The following is a 26,978-nucleotide window of genomic DNA, read 5'->3' on the forward strand; positions in this document are numbered from 1 at the left end:
TATCTATTGAAGAAAATAATACACACACGTACTTGATATATAAAGAATATCAGGCAGCTGGTTACAGTGGTTATTTCTGGGAAAATTCAGAGACGGATTGAGACACCCCTCCCCCCATTTGAACTTCCATGTGTGCGTATTATCTATACTATATAACAAAAACATTAGTTTTAGTTTTTTAAAAAAGATTTATTTATTTATTTGAGAGAGAGAGCGCGCACTTAAGGGCGAGTCGGGGGAGGTACAGAGGGAGAGAATCTTTCAAGCCGACTCCACGCTGATTGTGGAACCCCACTGGGGGAGGTGTGGGGGGGGTGTAGGGAGGGGTTGGATCCCTTGACCCATGAGATCATGACCTGAGCCAAAACCAAGAGCCAGGTCTAACCCACTGAGCCACCCAAGCGCCCTCACATTAGCTTAAAAAAAAAAAAAGTCAGATTTTCTCTTGTCTTGAACATTTTTTCGCATCTTACTTTTACTGAGAAAGTAAGTTGTAGAAGACATAAAATATATACTCCTATTTTTAGAAGAAATTAGCCTGAAAAACAAATCTTACCTACCGATATGTTTTTGTAAGGGTATGGACTGAACCAAAGGATCAAAGCAGAGGTGGGCGTAGGTAAGTTAAACAGTGAGCATCCGGGGATCCCTGGGTGGCCCAGCGGTTCAGCGCCTGCCTTCGGCCGAGGGCGTGATCCTGGAGTCCGAGGATCGAGTCCCGCGTCCGGCTCCCTGCATGGAGCCTGCTTCTCCCTCTGCCTGTCTGTCTATCATAAATAATAAATAAATAAATTAATTAAATAAAATAAATAAAATCTTTAAAAAAATAGTGAGCGAGATCCCACCCCATCCCCGTCCAGTCCCCGCCCACCAGCCTAAGCCCCGCCCCCGGCCCCGTCCGTCGGGCAGATGCCCGCCTCTACCCGCCTCTCTCCAGTCCGACCCCATCTCAGAGCCTAACCTCACCCCTCGGGGAAGGAGATTAGGGTTTATCCTCCGAGGCTGGATGATAATGAAAGGGTCGTCAACATTTCCGTCACTGCTTGAACCTCCTCTGACCCCGAAAGCCGAGCCCCGGCCACTTCCGCTCCCGGCGACCCCCGAGGCCGGAAGCGGAAGTGCGCGGCGGCGGCGGACGGCGGCGGGTGTGCAGGGCGGCGCGGCGCGCTGCGGTGGGAGTGTCTCCGGCCGGATCTGCAGGTGCGGCCCTGCCCCTCGGGAAGGCGGGGAGGGCCCTGCGGGCTTCGGGAGGGGCCGGAGGGCCCAGGACCGCCGCGCGGGCTGCGGCCCCTCCTCCCCGCGGTGTTCCCCGGGCCGGGATGGGGCCCGCGGTGCTCGGCCTCCCAACCGTCACCCCCGACCCTCGGCCCGGCCCCTTGCCCTCAGGTACCCGCTGTCCGGGCTGGCAGGACTGTCGCCCATCCCTCGAAAGGGAAATCACGGAGTGCAGTCCAGGTCCCGCAGCTCGGGAGTGTGGTGCCACGGCCCGGCCAGCTTTCACCCGTCCTCCCGGATTTGTCCCGTATGCAAGGGAGCTGCTTACTAGGAACTCACGTTTTATTTCGTAGGAACGTTTCATGTCTTCTGGCTCTGCAACTCGAAAGTTAGGTGTGAGTCTGCATGTGCCGTTTGGTGTGAGTGACTTGTCAAGTGAATTCCTTCCTTTCTCCTTTCCTTTTTCTTTTAGATTATTTATTTATTTATTTATTTATAGAGACACAGAGAGAGAGAGAGAGAGAGAGAGAGAGAGAGAGGCAGAGACACAGGCAGAGGGAGAAGCAGGCTCCATGCAGGGAGCCTGATACAGGACTCAATCCCAGGTCTCCAGGATCACACCCTGGGCCAAAGGCGGCCCTAAACCGCTGAGCCACCCGGGCTGCCTCCTTTCCTTTCCTTTCCTTTCCTTTCCTTTCCTTTCCTTTCCTTTCCTTTCCTTCCCTTTCCTCCTTTCCCCTTTCCCCTTTCCCCTTTCCCCTTTCCCCTTTCCCCTCTTTTTCTCTTTCTCCCTCCCGCCCTCCCTCCCTCCCTGCCTCCCTCCCTTCCTTCCTTCCTTTCTTCACGGGAGAGAAGCAGGTTCCCTGCGGTGAGCCTAATGCGGGCCTCTATCACAGGACCTGGGATCACTCACTGAGTGGAAGGCAGAGGCTCAAGCGCTGGGCTACCCAAGGGTCCCTGTCAAGTGAATTTAAAAAATGGCCTGTACCCTTTATCAAGAGATGAATTAGATGACAAGAATTTTTTTGTGTTTTGTTTTGTTTTGGTGACTGATGGTTTGTAGTCCCTTAGCTTGTAGCCTGTTACCTGAGCTTTCCTTTCATTTTTCCTTTTCCTTCCTTCCTTCCATTTAAAAGAGCTTTTATTTATTTATTTATTTATTAAGATTTTATTTATTTATTCATAGAGAGAGAGAGAGAGAGAGAGAGAGGCAGAGACACAGGCCGAGGGAGAAGCAGGCTCCATGTAGGGAGCCTGTCGTGGGACTTGATCCTGGGTCTCCAGGATCCCACCCTGGGCCGAAGGCGGCACTAAACCACTGAGTCACCCGGGCTGCCCGAAAAAGAGCTTTTAATTTGTCTGTGAGCATCAGTGTTTTTCACTGCAAGATGAGAGTATCTTAAGAAAAGCTATTTCCCAGTTATGTCACAAGTCTTACCATCAAGGAAAAGGAATATTATTTAGTTCTTCTCATGGAAGCTCCTGCCTTGGTCACCCCAAGCCTGTGGATGAATCACCACCAGGCTTAAAAACATATGGGACTTCAGGAAAAAAAGGTGATCTAGCTTTGTTAGTACTAGGATGTGAAATTGAGTTGGCCATAAATAGGATGTCTTTTTTAAATAATAGGGCTAAAACTAACTTTTGAGAAATGAAGAAAAGAAGTCTGGAAGAAAAGTAGACATCAGATTCCAGTTTTACAAGTGAGGTGTTTGTTTTCAAAAAGAGCACAGGTTCTTTCCTGCCTTTTTAGAAAGACTTAACATTGTTTCTTTCTTTTTTTAAAAATTTAAATTCAATTTGCCAACATATAGTACAACACCCAGTGCTGATTACATCACATGGCCTCCTTAATGCCCGTCACTCCCTTACTTTATTTCCCCACCCATCTCCCCTCCAGCAACTCTGTTTGTTTTCCAGAGCCAAGCCTCTCCTGGTTTGTCTTCCTCATTGATTTTTCCCCATTTGGTTTCCCTTCCTTCCCTTATGGTCCCTTTTACTATTTCTTATATTCCACATGAGTGAAACCATATGATGATGGTCTCTCTCTGATTGAGTTATTTCACTCAGCATAGTACCCTCCAGTTCTATCCACATCGACCTAAATGTAGGTGTTCGTCCTCTCTGATGGCTGAGTAATATTCCATTGTATATATAGACCACATCTTCTTTGTCCGTTCATCCGTCAAAGGACATTGTGGCTCCTTCCACAGTTTGGTTATTGTGGACATTGCTGCTGTGAACACTGGGGTGCTGGGGTCCCGTCATTTCTCTACATTTTATCTTTTGGGTAAATACCCAGTAGTACAATTGCTGGATCATAAAGTACTCTAATTTTGACTTCTTGAGGAACCTCCACACTGTTTTTCAGAGTGGCTGCACCAGGCTGCATTCCCACCACTAAGTGGGTTAGTTCCCCTTTCTCCATATCTTCGTCGACATTTGTTGTTTACTGTCTTGCTAATTTTAGCCATTCTCACCAGTGTATAGTGGTATCTCATTGTGGTTTTGATTTGTAGTTCCTTGGTGACATTCTATGGAGCATTTTTTCATGTACCTGTTGGCCATGTGTAGGTCTCTTTGGATAAATGTCTGTTCATGTCTTCTGCCCATTTCTTGCCTGGATTGTTGGTTTCTTGGGTGTTTTTTAAAAAAATTTAATACATATATTATTGTTTATATATTTAATATATGCATACACACACATATATTATTGAAGTTCGATTTGCTAATATATAGTATAACACCCAGTGATGAGTTTGATAAGTTCTTTATAGATCTTAGATACTAGCCCTTTATTTGATATAGTATTTGCAAATATCTTTAGGTTATCTTTTAGTTTTGTTGATTTTAACATTGTTTTTCAAAGACATCTGTCTAGTGTTGATTTATCTTATATGAAGTCCCATTTTAATCTTTGATTTTGTGCTATTACATTTGTTGTTTTGTGTGTCTGTGCAGCTGAGTTCCTTCTTAGGCTGTCTCTGCTGTATTGTTCTTGGAGAGTGTGGATTGTTTGGCACATTTCCATTGGGGATGCCCTTTATGAACTGGGCCTTGTACAGAGGGGAGACAATGTGACTGAAATAGATATAATATTTGCCTCTGTGGAGGTTTTATTCTGCCTTAAATTAATGGCGATCAGGGTGATACGGAAACATGGAACAGGAGAACATGGGGAGGAGGTCAGGAAAAACCTCTTAAAAGGGACAAATGTTTGAATCCCCCAAATGAGCTGCATATAGCTAGACAAGGGTTCAGACTCTGGAGTAAGAGTAGGGAGGAGATTTGAGAGAACATTCCAGATGTACAGTCTCTCAGCAAGACAAGGCCTGGCGTGTTCAGGAGTTGAGAAAAGAGGGACAGCTAAAGTAGAGAAAACAAAGTGGTGGATTGGATGAGCCAGGTTGGAGAGGTGTGCAGGGCCCTAAAAGCTGTGGTAAACTCTGGACCTGTTCTAAGGCCACTGAATCAGTTTTTTAAACTTAATTTTTTTTTTAGAAGGAAGTTCCACACCCAGGGTGGACCCCAACATGGAGCTTGAACTCATGACACAGAGATCAAGACCTGAGCTGAGATTGAGAGTCAGACACTTAACTGACTGAGCCACCCAAGTGCCCTACCACCGAATCAGTTTTATTATTTTATTTTATTTTGTTTTATTTTATTTTATTTTATTTTATTTTATTTTATTTTATTTTATTTTATTTTATTTTATTTTATTTTTATTTTTTAAAGATTTTATTTATTTATTCATGATAGAGAGAGACAGAGACAGGCAGAGACACAGGCAGAGGGAGAAGCAGGCTCCATGCCGGGAGCCTGACACAGGTCTCGATCCCAGGACTTCAGGATTGCACCCTGGGCCAAAGCCAGGCGCCAAACCGCTGAACCACCCAGGGATTCCGCCCAAATCAGTTTTAAGTAGGGGAATGACATGATTTTGTTTGTGATTTAGACAAAACACCTGGCCTGGATTGAGCATGACATTTAGGATGGACAAGAAGGTATGGAGAGTCCATATATGTTAGTACTGGGAATTGAAATTTAATTGGCCATAAATGGGGTGTCTGGAGAATCCATATGTGAGCTAGAATTAATTCAGGACTCATGGTGGTAGTTGGGGCCTGATGATGATTGTGGGATTGGCCAAGTTGGCATGTTTGAGAGGCATGTAGGAGGTGCAGTTGAGAGAATTTGGTTGATGGTTTATGTATTCTATCACATGTTACAGAGCAGGGATTGGCAAACTATGCCAAATCTGACCCAGTGCTGGTTTCCATAAAAAATGTTTTATTGGGACACATTTGTTTACATGTTGTCTGTGGCTGTTTTTGTGCTACAATCACAGTTAAATTGCTGGTTTAGAGGCCATTTGGACCACAAATCCTAAGATATTAACTATCTGGTCTTTTAAAGAAAAATTTGCCAACCCCTCATTTGTAAAGTACTTAGTATGTATCAAGTGCTATGCTAGTGGCAGGATTTGGAGTCTTGATAAAGGTGGACAGAGGTTTGTATTTTGGGAATGTACATTATAGTTGGAAGGGGAGAGGCAAAATCACCTAAATAAATAAATTAGAAATCACACCTTGATAAGAGGCAGTGGAGGAAAAGTAGAGGCTGTTAGAGGTATTTTGAGAGAATATAAGAGGAGAAATAATCTTTTTATTACATGAGAGGAACTATGAGAAATGATCATTGGCTGTGGTCTGGAAGTTGGCTCTGGGCCCAGTATGTTGCTTATTGGGAAAGATTCTGTATAAGGGTTTTCGCTGGGCTGCCCTGCTAGAGCCCATGGGAGTGGAAATACCAGAGGGGCCAAACCTCTGTGCAGTGGCTGCTTCCCTGCTTCCCACCCCCCTTCACCCTCTTCCCTTCCCCTTCTTCTTCTTCTTCTTCTTCTTTCTTCTTTCTTCTTTCTTCTTTCTTCTTTCTTCTTTCTTCTTCTTCTTCTTTCTTCTTCTTCTTTCTTCTTCCCCCCCTTCACCCTCTCCCCTTCCCCTTCTTCTTCTTTCTTCTTTCTTCTTCTTCTTCTTCTTCTTTCTTCTTCTTCTTCTTCTTCTTCTTCTTCTTTTTTTTTTTTTTTACCTCGGGCTCTTTTATGTATTTTAATTATTATTTTTTTAAAGATTTATTTATTTATTTATTCATGAGAGAGACAGAGAGAAAGAGACAGAGACATAGGCAGAGGGAGAAGCAGTTTCCATGCAGGGAACCCGATGTGGGACTCGATCCCAGGTCTCCAGGATCACGCCCTGGGCTGAAGGCAGCGCTAAACCGCTGAGCCACCCAGGCTGCCTACCTTGGCCTCTTTTATTGTAGGGAGGACACTTAATGAGACCTTAAATCATGGCGTTGGTGTCATGGTGAGGGGACTGGAGGAGTCGGGATCATTGTGGGGAGGGGAGAATGATTATGTGCTCTGGGCCCTGTTCCCTCTCTCCTCGCTCCCCCACCAAACTGAGGAAAGAAAGGGGAGGGGAAGTGTAGAGCACCTTCCGCCTTGCCCCAGGGAAGGTGACCTCTTTCAGTGCCTGACCTCTGGAGGTGGATTGGGAGGAGGGTCCCCACAGTGACCCTAGGGCTCTGTACCTAATTCTGGAGTCTGACTGCAGAATGGGGGCTCATTTAGGGTTGGCAGCAGCAGAGTTCTGCATCAGGACCATCCCTTGTGAGGCCTACCAAAATACACTCATCTGTATAAATTTAAATTAACTAAAATTCAGTTAAATTAAAAACTCCCATTTCTTTGTTGCCTGACCCACATTTCTCAAGTGCTCAATAGCTACACATGTTGGTGGCTGCCTTTTTGGAAAGCACAGACATATAACATTCCCATCATCACAGAGAGCTCTGTAAGATAGCCTGATGTGGGACTCGAACCCGGGTCTCCAGGATCACACCCTGGGTTGAAGGCTGTGCTAAACCACTGAGCCACCCAGGGCTGCCCTCTTCTTCTTCTTTTTTTTTTTTTAATTGAGATATTCACATACTATAGAATCCACTCTCTAAACATACGGTTCACTGGTTTTCAGTATATTCACAAAGTTGTGTTGCCATTACCAGTCACCCCCCTTCCCCATCTGCTTTCTCTCTCTATGGATTTGCCTGTTCTGAATACTTCATATAAAGAGAATCATACAACATGTGGCCTTTGGTCTCTGTCTTCTTTCATTAGTGGGATGTTTTCGAGGTTCATCCACATTGTAGTGCGTGTCAGAGCTTTATTCCTTTTAATGGCTGTATACTTTTCCAGCATATGAGTAGATCACATTTTTTCTGTTCATCTGTGGATAGACATTTGGTTTGTTTCTACTTTTTGGCTCTTGTGAATAGTGCAGTGAACATCCATGTACCAGATTTTATCTGGATATGTTTTTAGTTCTCTTGGGTTGACACTTAGGAGTGGAGTGGCTGGCTCATTTACTTTTTGGGGAACCACCAAACTGCTTTCTCAGACAGGTGCAGGCACCATTTTACATTCCCACTGGCGGTAGATGAGGGTTCCTCTTGCTGCACATCATAACTCACACTTATTGTCCAGTTCCTCTTGAAATTGAACATTTCTTTGTGTGTTCTTTGTCTAATTGCTTCTTGTTTCTTTGATACGGCAATCTTTCCAGTGACATCTGTCTTAATCCACATAAGACATAGTTTCTCTCTCTCTCTCTTTTTTTTTTTTTTTACAGCAATTCCCCTTCTCTCCCACAAGTAGCAGGTTTTTTTAAAAAATTTTTTTATTGGAGTTCAATTTGCCAACATATAGCATAACACCAAGTGCTCATCCCGCCAAGTGACCCCCTCATTGCCCATCACCCAGTCACCCCAACCCCCTGCCCACTTCCCCTTTCACTACCCCTTCTTCATTTCCCAGAGTTAGGAAGACATAGTTTCTCATTTCCACCCTCCACACTCCTGTCAGCCAGATTCCTCACACAGCTATGCTCTTCAGAGTTTTTTTTTGCTCTTGATGTCTTCTTCCCTTTTAGTACTGTCCCAAGTTTAGGGTAAATATTTAAAAAAGAGTATTTTAAAACAATAAATAAATAAACAAATAAATAACTTGGTAAATTTCATATCACTATTTCTGAAAGAACTTCGTTCCCTCCCCTCCAATTCATTTTAGACTGGGAATCTCAACTTAAATCCAAAGCATCTACTCCTGTGCAGGATATTTAGAGGAAGATTCATCCCATGATCTGCAAATGGTAAGATTTATGGGGGATTATCCTTGTTCCTTCCCTTAGGAGAAGCTGAGGAATTTGGGAGTTGGAAACACACACCAGAGCTGGGGAGACATTTGGGACATTGGCTCAAGACATTCCCATATGGTCTGAGGGGAGTGGCTATGACATGTGAATTTGGGCAAACCCTGTTGTCTGTCTCTCAAAATCCTTTCTTCCTCGAGCGTTGCCTCAAGTAAACATTGCTGTTGGTGTGAGTCAGACATAGATACTGTGTGGTATGATTTACCTGTCAGCAGTCATGGGACTCTTCTGCCTGTTGGATTAGCCCCATGGAAGTCACAAAATGGTAGAAAACTCTCCACATCCTTGAACCGTAAACCTGCCTAAGCAAGGCACACCTCTGAATATACTGGAAGTGTGCCTCAACGGGACGGGGAACAGCCTTGGGTGCTCTACGGTGTTGGTGAGGTTTTTGTTGTCACGCACACCTTGCCAGGAGAGATGATTCAGCCGCTCCCAGAATGGCTTCAGCAGGAACTCTAACCTAGACCTGACAAGAGATCTTTGGGAGAGAGGGCCACCCTGATTATAAAGGACATGGGAGAGCTGTCATGTATCTCTCCCCATTTAGGAGACAAGTCGAGATCCCACACTGGAAATAAGCCCTTTTCAAAGTGTGGAAAAGCCTTTAGGGCCAGCTGGCATGTTCTGGTGTACCAGGGAGCACACTGAGCCCCACTACCCCCACTTTGGCCCTGAGTTTCTGCCTCCTCTAACTATAGGTCTTTTGCAAGGTTCGGGTTCCTGTTCTGGGGGATTTCAAAGGTGAGGGTTAGGGTTTGGAGAGAAGGACATCCAGAGTCCGGTTTCACCCTCAAGCTGGGCCTGTTTGTCCCAGAACCAGTGAAATCCCTGGGCTCCCTCAATCTGTGGCCCTCCACCTCTGTCATGGATGGTGTCAGTCTCAAGGTGTCAGAGATACCAGCCCGGTGGATGGGGTGGCAGAGCCTGGATGGTGGAGGCCTGTTTCAGTGCTTTGCTCTGAGCATGTGGAGCCTCAGCCCTGCACAGCCTGGTGTGGGCTGCAGGGCAGCTCAAACCCTCATCCCTGCATGGCTTGCATCAGACCCCAGGGCAGCTGAGACCACTCCTCACTGCCCAGGTCTTCCTCACTGTTGGCTCACATTTTTGTTTAGGTGGAGAATATCCTCCAGCAGCTGCTTGGGAAAGGGTGCGTTGCTTTTGAGGCCCTGAGGCCTGAAAATACTGGAACTGCTGGATTGCAGGGGTCTTATGTGACAGTATCATTGCGGTAACCCCACACAGAGCAGCCTGTGCATCATTATAGAGCCCTTTGTTAATGCTTGTTTGGTGAAGGCACAAACACAGGTACTCCAGGCCCTCACTGCCTCCATGTCTTGATGAGCAGATGGGCCCCGGGAGGGAGTACAAGGCCCAGCCCCCTACCCCCATACCGTGTCCCCTCCACCCTGTTTCAGAGCAGGAAGAAATTGGCTTGTGTGAGCATTGGCTATAGCCAGAATTTAGAGGGTGGGCTGTGGATGGCCATGCAGATGTAAACAGCTCTGGTCAATAGTTTGGTCCTCTGATGGCTGCCAAATGGACAAACACAGAACAATGTTCATATTCAGAACCGAGGGCTCTTAGCCTTTCTTCAGTAAAGCAAGTTGTAGCGCCTCTGAGGGCCTGTGGTCTAACCTCCAGCCAGGGCCCCCCAGAACCAGACAGGGTCGAGTCCAGCTCTGTGTCTGCAGCATGATGAGTCCTTGAGACCCCCAGTGGCTGGTTCCCACAGTGGAGTAGGGGGTAGTTACCAGGTCTGAAGCTGCCAGACCTGCATGCCACCTCCTGATGACACTACCCCAAAGCTGGGCCCTCAGGCCCAGAGAAGCCTCAGTGCTACCTCTGTCCTGCTCAGTCCCCTCTGTGCCTTCTCCTAGGGGCCAGGGCCGGACCTGAGGATGCAGATCAGACCCACAATTGAAGGCAGGGGGACACCTTCAATTCCAGAGGACCGACTGGCTCTCCAGGTGTCGCCTTGGTCTTCTGGATATATCGTAAGCCTGGAGGGATGTTTACTGTGAGGGCCCAGCTCCAACTAGAAAGGCTGGGTGTTCAGGATTTCTGCAAATGGGGTGGCAGGAGGAGAGGGAAAAATTTAGGATCAACTCTTGGGACCTGGGGACAGGCTGGAGGCCTAGGGTACTGAACAGGCCCCAGCACTTCTGTGTCCCTAGGGTGGTGGCAGGCCCAGTGCTGGCCAGGGGGAGGACCTAGCACCCAGAGCCATGGCCCTGCCTCCCCTGGTCCAGCCTTTTCTCCACCATTCCTGCCACCCTCACTCCTCACATGGCCTCGAAACCTGCAGCAGTTAGCAGTCCTATGATCCCAGGGCTGCGTGGAGAGTGTCCAGACTGGTGACTGAGCTCTTAGCTCAGGGTCCTATGTTTCCATCCTGAGGTGGAGAGAGAGGATCAGAGAAGGACACTTTGAGGAATGCTTTGAGTCCTCCCCACCCCACCCCAACCTGGGGAGAAGGGCTACTCCCACCTGCCTCTGTCCATCACCTGCCTAAAGGGACCTGCCACATTTTCCTCACATCCATCACCAAGTCCTGCAAACTTTTCCTCCCAAGTATAGCTTATGTCTGACTGCTCCTGCTGTCCCCACTGCCACCCTGCCCAGAGCCACTGTTAGTTCTCTGGGACCCCTGGAACTGCTCCCTACAGGCTCCCATTTCTACTGGACCCCACCCTGGACACAGAGTCTAAAGACATCTTAGAAATACAAGTCAGGTCAGACACCTTTTCCTGAAGGCTCAGCCACTAGTGGAGGAGCGTTCAGATTCTTTCTCCTACCACAGAGCTTCCTCCTGGGAATGACTTACTGACTGAGCCTCGTGTGTGCAGGTCCTCCTCCGTGTCCTCCTACCGCCCATCAGCCTGCTGGCCATCCATGTCCCTCTTTGCCTCCAGCCTTTTCCCCACTGCTGGAGGCTGCTCAGGGGTTGCCTCCCTCAACTTGAGCCCCCTCCCCACCCCATTTTGAAGTTGAAATTCTAGCACAGCGATTAGTTTTGTACTCATGAGTTGGTTTAGTCTGGACAGACTGTATTGGGCATGTCTCAATTTTCTCAGTGTGCTGCCCAGAGCAGGGTCAGTCTTGCAAATTCAGTCAGGGTGAATATAGCTGTGAGTGGATGCCATTGATTGTGTGACTCTGATCTGTTCCTGTCTCTCTGTCTAGGGGCTGAAGGCAGCCTTGCAGATTCAGAGGGTGGCCATGCCGGTGCCTCCGCTGGGTGTCCCTGAGCTGGGGATGGCTGGGGGTTCTGGTGAGTGAATGCCCAGTGGAATCGGTGGCCTGGGAGACCTGCCATGCTGTGTTGTGTTCGGGAACGTGCATCTCCCCCCTTCCTTTCCCTGTACCATAAGAAGAGAATATGTAAAGTCATATCACCATTCTTTATGCATTCAGGAGGAAGGGCAGTATTTCAGGATTGACGGCTAGGAATCTTTTCTGGTCTTTGGTCTTTCTGTTAAGAAAAAGCAGACCCCCCCTTCAGCTGTGGCAAAGTCCAGACCTCTTTGTGGGCAAGGTTAAATTCTCTGCAATTTTGTTGGTGCTGAAGGTGACTATTGAATTTACTGTAAATGACATATGTTTTAACTGAGCTTATAAAGAATGAGCTTATAAAGAATTTACTGTAAATGACATATGTTTTAACTGAGCTTTATAAAGAATGAGGTTAAAACAAGCCACCTGTCCTGAGCAGTGGGGGAAAATAATTAATTCTGGAGGAAAAAGATAACATCTTAGCTTTAATTTCAAGGCATTTATTTCCTTCTGTCTTGTCTTCTAGTGAGAGTAATATACTTTGTTTCTGAACAGTATCATCCAGTCTTGCATTTGGAATCTGTTTTATATGATTGACGGGAAGAATCTAATTCTTAAATTATGTGATGTGCTGCTTTTCTATGTCTTTTTGGTAAGCTTTCTGGGCAAGACTTTGACTTGAGGTACTGTTGAAGTACTTGGAGTACCCTGTGCTCTTTTTTTTTTTTTTTTTTTTTTTTAATAAATAGCTGTTATTTTTTTTTTTTAATTTTATTTATTTATGATAGGCACATAGTGAGAGAGAGAGAAGCAGAGACATAGGCAGAGGGAGAAGCAGGCTCCATGCACCGGGAGCCTGACGTGGGATTCGATCCTGGGTCTCCAGGATCGCGCCCCGGGCCAAAGGCAGGCGCCAAACCGCTGCGCCACCCAGGGATCCCTACCCTGTGCTCTTGAAGTACTCTTCCAAGTGCTCTAGTTGGCCACCCTATGGGCACTGGGAGACAATCTCAAATGAAACATTGACCTCTTCCCCGTGGAGCTCACAGTCTGCTTGGGTGGTCAGATTTTTCAACGAAGTCCAGAATACAATGGAAGTGTGTAACACAGGATTTTATCTGGGGGGCAGAGAGGAGTTTTGGGCAATTTGAAGTTAGACCATGGGTTCTTACCTGCAGCACTACTGACATGGAGGTCTTATCTCTCTGATGGGGCCATTCGGGGCATTGTAGGACATTTCGCAGTATCTTTGACCTCCTCCTACTAGACCCAGTAGTGCCTCCTGAATTCGTCCCCCAGGGCCGCCATACCAAAGGATCGCTCTGAGTGGCTCAACAGCAAAAGCTTGTTTTCTCACAGTTCTCGAGGCCAGAAGCCCAAGATCAAGGGATTGGCAGGGTTGGTTCTTCTCAGGGCTGTGATCTATTCCAGACATCCGTCCTTGGCTTGTAGATGGTTATCTTCTTGTGTTTTCTTTTTCTATATGTGTACATATTCAAATTTTATTTTCTTATAAGGACACCAGTCATATTGGATTAGGGCCCACCCAACTGACCTCATTTTAATTACCTCTTTAAAGACCTCATGTCCGGGGCAACCCTGGTGGTGCAGCGGTTTAGCGCCGCCTGCAGCCCAGGGCATGATCCTGGAGATCCTGGATTGAGTCCCATGTCAGGCTCTCTGTATGATTCCTGCTTCTCCCTCTGCCTGTGTCTCTGCCTCTCTCTCTCTCTCTCTCTCTCTCTCTCTCTCTCTGTGTGTCTATGAATAAATAAATAAAATCTTTAGAAAAAATAAAGATCTCATGTCCAAATATGTTTGTATTCTGAGGTATTGGGTGTTAATTAGGACTTCATTCTATGAATTTTTTAGAGGGACACAATCAAGCCCATAAAAGCCCCTAGTCATGACAGCTGAAAATGTCTCCAGAAGTTGTGGCTGGTCCCTGCCTGCATCCCTTCCCCGCCAAGATCATATACTGAAGTCCTATTCTCCCATGTGACCGTGTTGGATGGATGCTGGGCCTTTAAGAAAGTGGTTAAGGTTGCACGAGGTCACAAGAGTGGGGTCCCAGTCCCATAGAACTGGTGTCCTTACAAGAAGAGGGAGAAACATCAGAGCTCTCTCTGCCATGTGAGGACACAGTGAAAAGGCTTTTGCATGCAAGCCAGGAAGACAGCTCTCACCAGCTCAACTGTGCTGGCACCCTGCTTTCAGACTTCCAGCCTCCAGAACTGTGAGAAGTAAATTTCTACCATTTGAGCTGCCCTATTGATGGTATTTCGTTATGTAGTGGAGCTGACTGAGATACCAGACTTTGCCACATGTGCCCTGGGGAATGAGTATTGGCTTAGACCCTGATAATTCCTGTATCATTTAGCTTGACAAGGTGTTGAGTTGTTTGGAGAAGGTTTGGGGGGAGGATTTCAGGCCAAGGAATGACATGTGTAAAATTACTCGGGGTGGGAGGCAGGCGGAGAGCCTGGTGTACCCAGGGTGCCCACAGAAGGCTCTTTGAAGGCAGCATAGGGAAGGGGAGAGTGGTGTGAGCTGACTGGAGAGGATTGGGCTCTGAATCATTCAGGGGCTACATGCCTAGGCTTCCAGGAGCCAGGGATGTGTTTGGGTGAGTTGTTCCATGCATCTGCAGTTTTAGTAGAACCCTCCAGCACCTGGGAGGTGGTGGAGCCTCAGGGAGGATCCGAGCATTGGTTGGAAGCAGTGAGGAATAGAGTGGTAGTGGCCTAGGTCAGTGGTGAGTGCAGAGTGGGTGTGGCAGGGTCTCTGAGACCACGACTGGTTGTAGCCATTTGCTAGGACTCTTAGCCTCAGCCCACAGTTGTACTCATGGTGGTGATTTATCACAATGAAGGGGTGCAGAGCTGAGTCCACTGGAGCATTAGGTGAGGTCTGGGGGAGTCCAGGCACAAGCTTTGGAGTCCTCGGCCAATGGAGTCACTCAGGACTTGCTTAATACCCCCAGCAACAAGCTGTGACAACACATGTGAGGTGATGTTTACAGGGAAGCTGAGTAGGGACTTGGTGCCCAGGGTTTTCACTTGGGGGCTGGTCATGTCACCACCCTCTGCCCAGCAAGAACTTGACTCCTGTCAGCATGTACCAGACTCCTGGAAGGAAAGCAAGTGTTCAGCACAAACCACAGTGTTTGTAGAAACAGTTTAAGCAGACTGAGACCCTCTTACCAGTTAGGGTGGTGGGAACCCTTTGGAAATCCTTGTTCCCAGGGGCCAGCAGTCAGGCCTGTTGTGTTAATTCTTGTCTACATGGTAGGGAGCTATGCAGTGATTTAAGACATATGCAGGAGGTTGGTTGAGTTAATTCGGTGAATCCTGTATGCTTTCATTTACCAGACAATCCAGAGCATTCATGTGCCAAGCACAGTGTGGGGTGGGGGTGTGAAAGGGAAGGGACCCAGGCTTGTCCTTCTGAAGCTTCCAATCCCATGAGGGTAGCAGAAGATACACACCCAAGGAAGCCAATAACCATATGATTACAAATAGGTAGGGGCTGTGAGGAGAGGGGGAGGGTCCTTCTAGAGAAAAGGATACTGGGGAGGGGAGGCACTCTGAGGGAGTGACCTTTCTGTAGATTCAAAAGGGGAAGGCCTGGTGTGGCATTAGCGATGGTGGGGACAGGGGTAGGAGGAAGGGGTGTGGCGTGGGAGTGGGGGGGAGGTGGATGTTCCCTGTAGAGATGCCATCATCTCATCATCAGAGTTGGGTTTTTTTTGGATTAATTGTTGGGGTCAGCAGAGTATCAAGGGTGAGATTTCCCATCTGAGGCAGGGATGTTCCTTCCTGAGATCAGAGACATTGGAAGGAGAATAGGCTTTGAGAATGAGATTATGGGAGGTCGGGGGTGGGGGGTCGGGGGTGGAGGGATGAGACAACAGAAATGCGTATCTCACATTTCTAGAGGCCAGAATTCTCAAATCAGGGCATTGGCAGGGCCATGCTTCTGTGAAGCCTGTAAGGAGTCTCCTTCTTTGCATCTGGTGGCAGGTGGCAATCCGTGGTGTTCCTTGGCTTGTAGCTACATCACTTGGATCTCTGACTATTGTCATGTTGCCCCCTGCCCTTGCATTGTCCCTGCTTCTGTCTTTTCTCTTCTTCGGACACCAGTCATACTGGGTTTGGGGCTCATTCCATTCCACTGTGACTTTGTCTTAGCTCATCATATCAGCAAAGACCTTGTTTCCAAATAAGATCACATTTTGAGGTACTGGGGGGTTATGACTTCATAGTTTTTTGGGGGACACAACTCAACCCATTACGCTCTGCCCTCTGGTCCTCCTACCCCCAAATTTGTGTCCTCCCCACATACGAAATACATTCAGATGATCTCGATCCCCCCAAAGTTTTTACCCATTCCAGCATCAGCTGTAAGTCTCAAATCACATCAACTCAAAAGCCCCCAAATCCTCATATGAATCATGTAAATTAGGCATGGTGGAGACTCAGGGTGTGGTCTCTCCCAGGGGCAAAATTCTTCTTTATCTATGAACCTGTGAAATGAGAAAACAAGTCCTCTGCTTCCAAAAGACATTGGTGAGACATGCACAGTGTACACATTCCCTCTCTCAAAGGGAGAGAAGGAAGGGGTCATGTCCCAAGCAATCTTGAAACCCAGCAGGTCAAGTTCAAGGCCTAACAGCAGCCTCTGTCTGCGATGGCAGCCACCCTGCCTCCCAGCTCATGGTGGATGAATCCCCTGGAAAGATGAGTGGGGACATGAGCTGGTGGTGTGGAGGTGGGGCCAGAGTTCAGGGGAGAGAATCAGTCTGGGGGCTTGGGCCTGGTCAGGCTGGGTTGGGAACTGATGCCCAGAGTGGGCGAGATGGCCTGCTAAGGTAGAGGCTGAGGGAACTGAGAAGGGTGAGGGTCTCGTACAGGAGACGGAGCTGGGGGCGTGGTCACTGAAGCCTGGGGAGGGTGGGCTTCAAGGTGGAGGAATTGGATGACCAGAAACATAGACTAGACCCTCATCAGGAATGGGGGTCACTGGTGGCCCAAGTGAGGTGCCTGTCCTTGGAGTGGTGATCGTGAGTGAGCAGGAGGTGAGGAAATAGACAGTGGTTGGTTGCAAATGGACAACCATTTGTACCCCCGCCCCCCCAAACCAGTGGGTAGGGAACAAAAACAGTATGTAGAAGGAAGAGCAGAGTGTTTTGTCTTAAAATGTGGGGCCCCGAAAAGGTATATGTATGTCCTAACCATCAGCACCTGGGACTGGGACCTTACTTAGAATAGGTCTCTGTGGCTGCCATCGTGTTAAGGTGAGGTCGGGATGGGCAGAGGCAGGGGGGCTCATCCAATGTGACTGGTGTCCTGTGAAGAAGAGAAAGTGTCAGGAGGAGATAGGAACAGGCAGGGGAGAAGATGGCCATATGACAATGGACGCAGAGGTTGTAGGGACACAGCTGAGGCCAAGGAGCACCCAGGATTCCGGAATCACCGCCAGAAGCCAGGGAGAGGCGAGGAGGGATTCTGCTCAGTCTCAGAGGGAGCACGGCCCTGCTGACACCTTGGTCTTAGACTTCTGGCCTCTAGAACCGAGAGACAGTCTGTGGCTTTCAGCCTCTCAGTTTGCGGTACTTTGTTACAGCAGTCCCTGGGCAGGAATACGTGGGGTCAGAGATTGGACGTGGTTTAGGTTTTCTTTTTTTATTATCTGCAATTTATTTTATTTATTTGTGTGATATGCATTATATTTTAGTGAGGGTTAATTTCTGACGGGGAGGTTCCCATCATGGGAGGTGAGGGTGCAGGGAGGTAAGGGATGGTGTGTGTGTGCAGGGTCACTTGCTCATCTGTAATAGGCCGGAGCCAGGGGCCCCGTGGGGATGGAGGAGTTGAAGGCAGGAAGGGGAGACAATGCCTTCTCACCGACAGACTTGGGGTGGTGGCAGCTCCTCTGTCCCCTACTTGTGGTACGTCTTGGGGTGCTCCTGGCCCTGCAGAGTGGAGCAGAGGAAGGGGCCAAGCAGCTAGGGAGGAAATGCTGCCCCAGGGCTGAATCAAGGGGCGGGGGGGGGTGCCCCAGAAACTCCAGAGTCTGTTGGTGAATTGAGACTGTGACTCCAGAGATTTGGAATAGAAGAAATATGTGTGTGTGTGTGTGTGTGCGTGCGCGTACCTGTGTATCTGTGTGTCTGTTGCTGTGTGCATGTGCCTGTTTGTATGTGTATGTGCATGCACATGTATGTTTTGTGTCTGTGTGTGGATTCTGTGTGTGTACTTGTGTGTGTGTGCGAACGTGTGCCTAAGCATGTAAGTGCATGTGAATGCGTGTGTGTCTCCCATACATGTGTGGTCCCTGTGAGTATGTGCATATGTGTGTGCATGTGTCACTTGCGCTCGGGGTGGGCAGCACTTGGTCCTGTGAGTATACTCACTAGACCACGTGGCTTCCATCTTCTGTAGTTCTGCTTGCGCAGGACCCCGCCTGGCTCCAGAAGGAGAGCACAGAGGAGGAAGCTGTGGCTCCTGGGGTACTGATCACCTGTCTGCAGGTAAGTAAGAAATCCCTCTTCCTCTTCTTTCTTGCTTGGGCCCATGTCTTCCTCCCTTGGCCTGGATCTTCTCAATCCCACAGGACTGGTCTCCAGGCCTCCAGGCCTCCAGGTACTGGACCTCTTGTAGCAAAGGGGGAGGTGTGTGGGACAATGCAGGCAATGTTCTCACTGTTTCATTCAGACCTTCCCTCATTGTGGAGTGCCTCATTCTGCTGAGTGTCAGGAGGGAAAACAGAGCAAGGATGTGAACCTCCTAGGTAATTGTCCTTACCTCCTAGTCTTCATGGTCTCTCAGGGCAAACAGTTGTCATTTACCAAATACTTCTCTCTTTCCTGTTACATGCTCAGGTCTGCTGGACCCTGGAGCCAGAAGGGAATAAAACTGCCATGGCTTCCTGGCTAGTTGCCTTTGATGCCACACCTCTGGATGCTGTCCCTCAGGGAGAAAAGAGTAGATAGAGGAGAGTTCTAGTTCTGGGGCCTGAGCCAAAGGGAATATTCTGAGAAACCTCAGAACTCCGTCTGAGAATCCATGGGTCTCCTTTCCCTAGGCTGGCTGGCCCCTCTTCAGCCCCTTGACTGTTCGTAGTGGTGGCCACTGGCTGACCCGTAATGGATATGTGTTTCAGGAACCAGTCACCTTTGCAGATGTGGTTGTGTTGTTCACCCCAGAAGAATGGATGTTTCTGGACTCTGCCCAGAGAAACCTGTACAGAGATGTGATGCTGGAGAATTATAGGAACCTGGCCTCTGTGGGTAAGGCCAGGCTCGTTACTTCATCTACACACTCCTGCAGCACCTACAGGTTCCCGGAGTATGCTGGTTTGGGAAATCAAGAGGTGAAAAAAGAGACAAATCCTGCTCTCATGGTGTTTGCAGTCTAGGGGCTTCCCTGTGGAAATGAAGATCTCTCTGCTGCTCTGTTTCTCCATGGTTAAAAGTTTCTGGGATTTTCACATGTGTCTCTGAGTGAGGCCCTGGGTTTTGGGTATTGGAGAATCCCATTGTACTTTGGGACCCAGTGAGGGAGCTTGTACTTCGGTTCCTTAGTGAAAGAGCTCTGCTATGCCTGTGAGAATGTAGGCGTGCTCATTTTGCTCTTCCCATCCCCAGTGGTCCTAAAGACCTAAGAATATTGACCTTGGTTAATGGCAGGCATGGTCTGCTCACATCCTGCATCTTTCCCCATGAGCAGGCGATCAGCTAGGCAAACCTAGTATGTTTTTCCATTTGGAGCCAGGAGAAGAGCTGTGGCCTACTGAGAGAAGAATCTTCCCAGGAACCCATCCAGGTGAGCAGCAGGCAGATCATCTGAGCATCAGCTCGGATGAGTGTTAGGTTTGGAAATTGTCAGTAAGGGAAACACTTTCAGTGCCCTTGATGGAATCTTTCCTGGAGTCCATCTCCTTTCCTTTTTATCTCTAATACTTTACTTTGGCACCCTAGAACGACTTGTCCTACTTACTCTTCATATTTATCATTTCCACGTGCATATTTCATCACATGTGTCTTTTAGATGTACATAGCACGTGTATGCTTTATCCAGGGCCTCCGCACCATATGTTCTTGCTAATACTTTCTCTCAATTTCAGTCTCAATCGTCACAGAACTCTCTCGTAACCTATCTACCATCTCCATTCCTTGTTCCTATGGTTATGTGACTCCTTACATAGCCAAATACCTTAAAATTTCCTTTACTCTTTGATACATTCCTCTTCACAATTTCCTCCCATAGTTAGAACCAGTTTTTATTTATTTATTTTTTTAAAATTGTATTTGTGAGAGAGAGCCCATGTACATGAGTGGGAGGAGGGGCTGAGAGGGAGGGAGAGAGACTCTCATGTAGACTCCCCACTGAGTGCAGAGCCTGATGCAGTGCTTGAAACGGCCCTGAGATCATGACCTGAGTGGAAATCAAGAGTCAGACACTTAACTGACTGAGCCACCCAGGTGCCCCCAGAAACAGTTTTTAAAAAAGAAAACCTACACGTGTCCTGCTTACTTGTTTGGTTGCTTTGACCCCACAGTTACCTTCCCTGTGCACTGAGTTTTTCTTTTCTTATTCATTCCAGAACCTCTAATCCAACCCCAAGATTCAATTTCCAACCAGGATATTTTTGCAGAGATTTCATCCATTGGCATGAAAAGGGTAAGCTGCCCAAGGATTTTTATTGGTCTTCTGTTGTAGGACAAGTCTGGGGTTGCTGTAGTTTAGAAAAGTAGCACAAGAGGTCAGAGAGAGAGAGAGAGAGAGAGAGAGAGATTGATTCAAGGTGAGTAGTGCTCACCCGGGGAAAGCAGGTTCTTGAGTCTGTGAATGTCATGAGTTGGGGAGAACCTTCTACGTAGACAAGGCATGTATCTTCCCAGAGTTCCCCCAAGCAGCCATGTTCATACATGTGAATAGATATCAATTTTTTTTATTGGAGTTCAATTTGCCAACATACAGCATAACACCCAGTGCTCATCCTGCCAAATGCCCCCCTCAGTGCCCATCACCCAGTCACCCCAACCCCCCGCCCACTTCCCCTTCCACTACCCCTTGTTCATTTCCCAGAATTAGGTGTCCCTCGTGTTGTCACCCTCACTGATATTTTCACTCATTTTCTCTCCTTTACCTTTATTCCCTTTCACTAATTTTTATATTCCCCAAATGAATGAGACCATATGTTTGTCCTTTTCCGATTGACTTATTTCACTCAGCACAATACCCTCCAGGTCCCTCCACGTCGAAGCAAATAGTGGGCATTTGTCGTTTCTAATGGCTAATATTCCATTGTATATATATACCACATCTTCTTTATCCATTCATCTTTTGATGGACACCGAGGCTCCTTCCAGTGTGGCTATTGTGGACATTGCTGCTATAAACATTGGGGTGCAAGTGTCCCAGAGTCTCACTGCATCTGTATCTTTGGGGTAAATCCCCAGCAGTGCAATTGCTGGGTGGTAGGGCAGGTCTATTTTTATTTCTTTGAGGAACGTCCGCACAGTTTTCCAGAGTGGCTGTGTACCAGTTCACATTCCCACCAACAGTGCAAGAGGGTTCCCCTTTCTCCACATCCTCTCCAACATTTGTTGTTTCCTGCCTTGTTAATTTTCCCCATTCTCACCAATGGGGATGGTATACCAATGAGGTGGTATCTCATTGTGGTTTTGATTTGTATTTCCCTGGCCAGTGATATCAAATGTTTAAAACTTAATTTGCCCTTAACTCAGCAAAACTCTGCATCTTAGAGACCACATGAAAGTAATGAAAATGAGCTCTTTGTGGGAGAGTGTCCACTTGAAGGGACTCAAGGTAGAAATGATCTAGACTCACTAAAATGGTAAAAGCTTCAGTGACAGAAATGCCCTTTCCCTACCCATAATTCAGCTGGGGGAGAGTGTCCATGAATGTAATAAAGCCTTTGGTCTTCCTTTTTTCCTCAATTGACAGGAGCAACCTCAGACTGGACAAAAACTCTATAAATACAGTGAATTTGGGGAAGCCTTTCATGGCATCAAACCATTCTTCCAGTACCAGAGAATTCACGCTGGGGGAGACCACTATGAATGCCCTGAGAATGGAAAATCCTTCTTCCAGCCCACTCACCTAATCGTGCCTGAGAAAATCCATCGTGGGGACAAAACCTACGCGTGTAACAAATGTGAGAAATCCTTCAGATACAGCTCCGACCTAATCAGGCACGAGAAGACTCACACTGCGGAGAAGTGCTTTGAATGTCAGGAGTGTCGGCAAGCCTTCAAGTATTCCTCCAATCTGCGGCGCCACCTGAGGACTCACACTGGAGAGAAGCCCTTCGAATGTGCCCAGTGTGGGAAAACCTTCACGAGGAATTTTAACCTCATTCTGCACCAGCGAAACCACACTGGTGAGAAGCCCTATGAATGTAAGGACTGTGGGAAAGCATTTAATCAGCCATCGTCTCTGAGGAGTCATGTGAGGACTCACACTGGAGAGAAGCCCTTTGGATGCAGTCAATGTGGGAAAGCCTTCAGGGAGCACTCGTCGCTGAAGACACACCTGCGCACTCACACCAGAGAGAAGCCATATGCGTGTAACCAGTGTGGGAAGCCCTTCCGGACAAGCACTCATCTGAATGTGCACAAGAGGATACACACTGGGGAGAAACTGTATGAGTGTGCTACCTGTGGGCAGGTCTTGAGTCGCCTCTCAACGCTCAAAAGTCACATGCGAACCCACACTGGAGAGAAGCCCTATGTGTGCCAGGAATGCGGGCGTGCCTTCAGTGAACCTTCCTCCCTCAGGAAGCACGCAAGGACCCACACCGGCAAGAAGCCCTATGCCTGTCAGGAGTGTGGGCGAGCCTTTGGTCAGTCTTCACACCTTATTGTGCATGTGAGAACCCACACTGCAGGGAAACCCTATGAATGCAACCAGTGTGAGAAGGCCTTCAGGCACAGCTCTTCACTGACTGTGCATAAAAGGATTCACGCTGGGAGAGAGAAGGTTAGGAATGGTGGCCTGCCTTTAACAGTGTCCCATCCGTTTGATGGGCCTCTTGCTGATTGACTTCCAAGTTTTAAAAATATATACGTTCCAGGCTATAATCATCTGCCATAGTACTTGTTTCACCACATCACATGTTTTGATGTATAATATTTTCATTTTGGTTGAAATCTGAATATTGTCTTAGTTTCTATTATCACTTATTCTTTGGCCCATGAGTTATTTGTAATTAGATTTTAAAATAACAGGACATGAGTATATTTTTATAGAGGTATCATTACTTACAGTGAAGTGCATAAATCTTAAGTATACAGTTGGAGGACTCTGACAGGTGTACATATGTATATGTAGCCAACACGCCACTTAAGATCTAGAAATTTCTATCCTTCTGGAAAGTTCCTGCTTGTATATGTATATGGGTAATTTTTTTTTTTTAGTTACCTTTTTATTGTTGGTTTCTAATTTAATTATATTATGAGCAGAGAATATGGTCTTTATGTTATTGAATGTTAGGTATCTGTTTTGTTTTAGAGCGGCATATCTTCCTAGTTGCCTACCAAAATTGCCCCTCTTCCTTACAAAAGCACTTATGTTTTTTGTTCAGATTGGTAACATGAACTATTAAACCTCTATCTCCTGGTCCTTGCAGCCAGGGGAGGCCATGTCCCCCAGACCTGGCCATTCTAAGTATAAGTCACTGGGTGTGACTCTTTGGGAAGATGTTGCAAAGGAACATTTAGCCAGATCCTCCACTTCTTGCCCTTTGTATAAACAGATATGATGTCCTGTGCTTGAGGAGCCATCCCATGGCCATGAGGGTAAAAGCTACAGGCTAAAGAGAGTGTGGCCAGAAGTCACAACCAACCTGGTTCCCCAGTTGATATTTTTGTGTGGCTGCCCTGGACTGTTTGTTTCTGGACATCTTCTTACATGAAAAAGATGCACTTCTTTTTTTTTTTTAATTTATTTTATTTTTTAATTTATTTTTATTTTTTTTATTTTAATAACAAATGTATTTTTTATTGTTGTTCAGTTTGCCAACATACAGAATAGCACCCAGTGCTCATCCTGTCAAGTGCACCCCTCAGTGCCCGTCACCCAGTCACCCTCACCCCCTGCCCTCCTCCCCTTCCACCACTCCTAGTTCGTTTCCCAGAGTTAGGAGTCTTTATGTTCTGTCTCCCTTTCTGATATTTCCTACCCATTTCTTCTCCCTTCCCTTCTATTCCCTTTCACTATTATTTATATTCTCCAAATGAATGAGAACATATAATGTTTGTCCTTCTCTGATTGACTTATTTCACTCAGCATAATACCCTACATGACATTGCTATTTTGGGGAAGGGGTGGGGGAGGGTAGGGGTTTGGCTTATTATGGCTGAATGCAGTATCTAACTGATGGACTTAGTATAGGGTCAGTTTTCATAAGTGCTTCACTGATGGTTGAAATCAGTGCATTGTATTTTACATATGTCCACTAAATTGAGCATATTATTTGTGTTTCAAAATCTATACATTTATACATATTGATCAATATCTTAATCTGTTTGGGCTGTATAACAAAAATACTGTAGACTGGGGGCTTATAAACAACAGAGACTTTTTCTCATAGTTCTGGAGTCTGGAGTCCAAAATCAAGATGCTGGCAGATTTGATGTCTAGTGAGGCCTGCTTCATGATTTATAGGTGGCCATCATTTTGCCTGTTCCTCATGGCAGAAAGAGAGCAGGGAAACACTGTGAGGTGTCTTTTATAAGGGCACTAATCCCATTCATGAGGGTTCCACCTTTATAACCTAATCACCTTGAAGTCCTTACTTCCTAATACCATCACTGAGTGGGACCTAGGCTTCAGAATGTGAATTCGGGTGGGGGTGGGTGGGAGGCACAAACATTTAGTCCATATCTGTCTTTGACTGTACTGAGACAGCTACGTTAAGCTCTCCCACCATGATTGCTGAATGAATCTTGTAATTCTGTCAATCTTTAAATTTAAATATTTTGAAGCAGTAAATTGAGAGGGTTTTTGATATTTGATGTTTCCAGCAAATTGTCCCTTTTATTCTTAGAGTGACCATCTTTCTCCCTACTGATGAATATTCAACCATTCATTTTCATAACAGCCAGTTGTCATTTGGAGCTCACTGTTACCAAGATAGTAGATGCTACTCTAAGCTTTGAATCTTCTAAGTTACTTATTCCCACAATTTGAGGTAGATACCATTATTATCCCCAGTTTACAGATGAGGACACTGAGGCCCAGCCAGTCAAGGTGAGTTAACCAAGTCACACAGGTGGTAAGTGATGGAGTCTGGCTCCAAAATCCAGGGGCTATACACAGTGCTTTATCCTAGGGGACTTTTCTTCCTTTGTACCTGTTCTCACAGTCTCGCAGGGGTCTGTTTTTGTTTTTTTGGTTTTGGTTTTTGTTTTATAGGAAGAGAGAGAGAGGAAGAGGGAGGAGCAGAAGTACAGGGAGAGAGTTTTAGGCAGGCTCCATATCCAGTGTGGAGCCTGACACAGGGCTTGATCTCACTACCCTGAGATCATGACCTGAGCCAAAATCTAGTCAGATGCTTAGCTAACTTAGCCACCCAGGGGCCCTGTTGTATTTTAGAATTCTAGGGCACCCTGGGTGGTTCAGTTGGTTAAACATCTGCCTTTGGCTCAGGTCATGATCTGAGCATTTTGGGTCCCTGGGGTCCAGCTCTGCATTGGGCTCCCTGCTCAGTGGGTGAGTCTGCTTCTCCCTCTCTCTCTAACCCCCTCCCCTATTTGTGCTCTCTTTCTCTCAAATAAATAAAATCTTTAAAAAATTTAACAAGTATAATTTGTGTAAAAGTTCATAAATCCTAGTGTACATTAGTGAATTTTATATGTCTATATCACCATATCAAGATATTAAATATTTTATCTCCCCAGAAGCTTCCTTTGGGCCCTACCTTGGCCAATAAGCCCCATACGCAGGTAATAAGTATTCTGACTTCTGTCACCATAGATTTGTTTTTTCTTTTCTTTTTTTTTTTTTTTTTGTTTTTTCTATTCATAGAAGTGGAACCACACACTCTGCCCTCTTGTGGCTAGTTTTTCTTTTTCTTTCTATTTTTTTAATAATAAATTTATTTTTTATTGGTGTTCAATTTGCCAACATACAGAATAGCACCCAGTGCTCATCCTGTCAAGTGCCACCCTCAGTGCCCGTCACACATTCACCCCCCCCCGCCCTCCTCCCCTTCCACCACCCTTAGTTTGTTTCCCAGAGTTAGGAGTCTTTATGTTCTGTCTCCCTTTCTGATATTTCCCACACATTTCTTCTCCCTTCTCTTCTATTCCCTTTCACTATTATTTATATTTCCCAAATGAATGAGAACATATAATGTTTGTCCTTTTCTGATTGACTCATTTCACTCAGCATAATACCCTCCAGTTCCATCCACGTTGAAGCAAATGGTGGGTATTTGTCGTTTCTAATGGCTGAGTAATATTGCATTGTATACATAGACCACATCTTTATCCATTCATCTTTCGATGGACACCGAGGCTTCTTCCACAGTTTGGCTATTGTGGACATTGCCTCTAGAAACATCGGGGTGCAAGTGTCCCGGCATTTCATTGCATCTGTATCTTTGGGGTAAATCCCCAGCAGTGCAATTGCTGGGTGGTAGGGCAGATCTATTTTTAACTCTTTGAGGAACCTCTGCACAGTTTTCCAGAGTGGCTGTACCAGTTCACATTCCCACCAACAGTGCAGGAGGGTTCCCTTTTCTCCGCATCCTGTCTAACATTTGTTGTTTCCTGCCTTGTTAATTTTCCCCATTCTCACTGGTGTTAGGTGGTATCTCATTGTTGTTTCTTTTTTTTTTTTTTAAGATTTTATTTACTTTTTCATGAGAGTCACAGAAGGAGACAGAGACACAGGCAGAGGGAGAAGCAGGCTCCATGCAAGGAGCCCGATGCCGGACTCAATCCCGTTACTCCAGAATCATGCCCTGGGCCAAAGACAGGAGCTAAACTGCTGAGCCAATAAGGCATCCCAATCATATGGTTTTACTCATATGGGAACTATAAGAAATAGTGAAAGGGATTATTAGGGAAAGGAGGGGAACTGAGTGGGAAAAATTAGGGAGACCAACCATGAGAGACTCCTAACTCTGGGAAATGAACAAAGGGTAGTGGAAGGGAAGGTGGGCGGGGGGTTGGGGTAACTG

General features: G+C 46.7%; 1 protein-coding gene across 1 annotated transcript; it reads left to right on the plus strand.

Moving 5' to 3' along the window:
* Positions 1-1,227: 1,227 nt before the first annotated feature.
* On the plus strand, positions 1,228-23,830 carry ZNF333 (zinc finger protein 333). The gene is given in 10 exon segments (XM_041760774.1): positions 1,228-1,608; positions 8,345-8,389; positions 8,392-8,426; positions 10,367-10,483; positions 11,673-11,760; positions 18,206-18,294; positions 18,927-19,053; positions 19,493-19,588; positions 20,370-20,446; positions 21,737-23,830. Coding segments are annotated over 10 exon segments (1,803 nt in total). The 5' UTR covers positions 1,228-1,577; the 3' UTR covers positions 22,835-23,830.
* Positions 23,831-26,978: the final 3,148 nt, after the last annotated feature.

Source organism: Vulpes lagopus, chromosome 7 (assembly GCF_018345385.1).
Source record: "Vulpes lagopus strain Blue_001 chromosome 7, ASM1834538v1, whole genome shotgun sequence".
NCBI lineage: Eukaryota > Metazoa > Chordata > Mammalia > Carnivora > Canidae > Vulpes > Vulpes lagopus.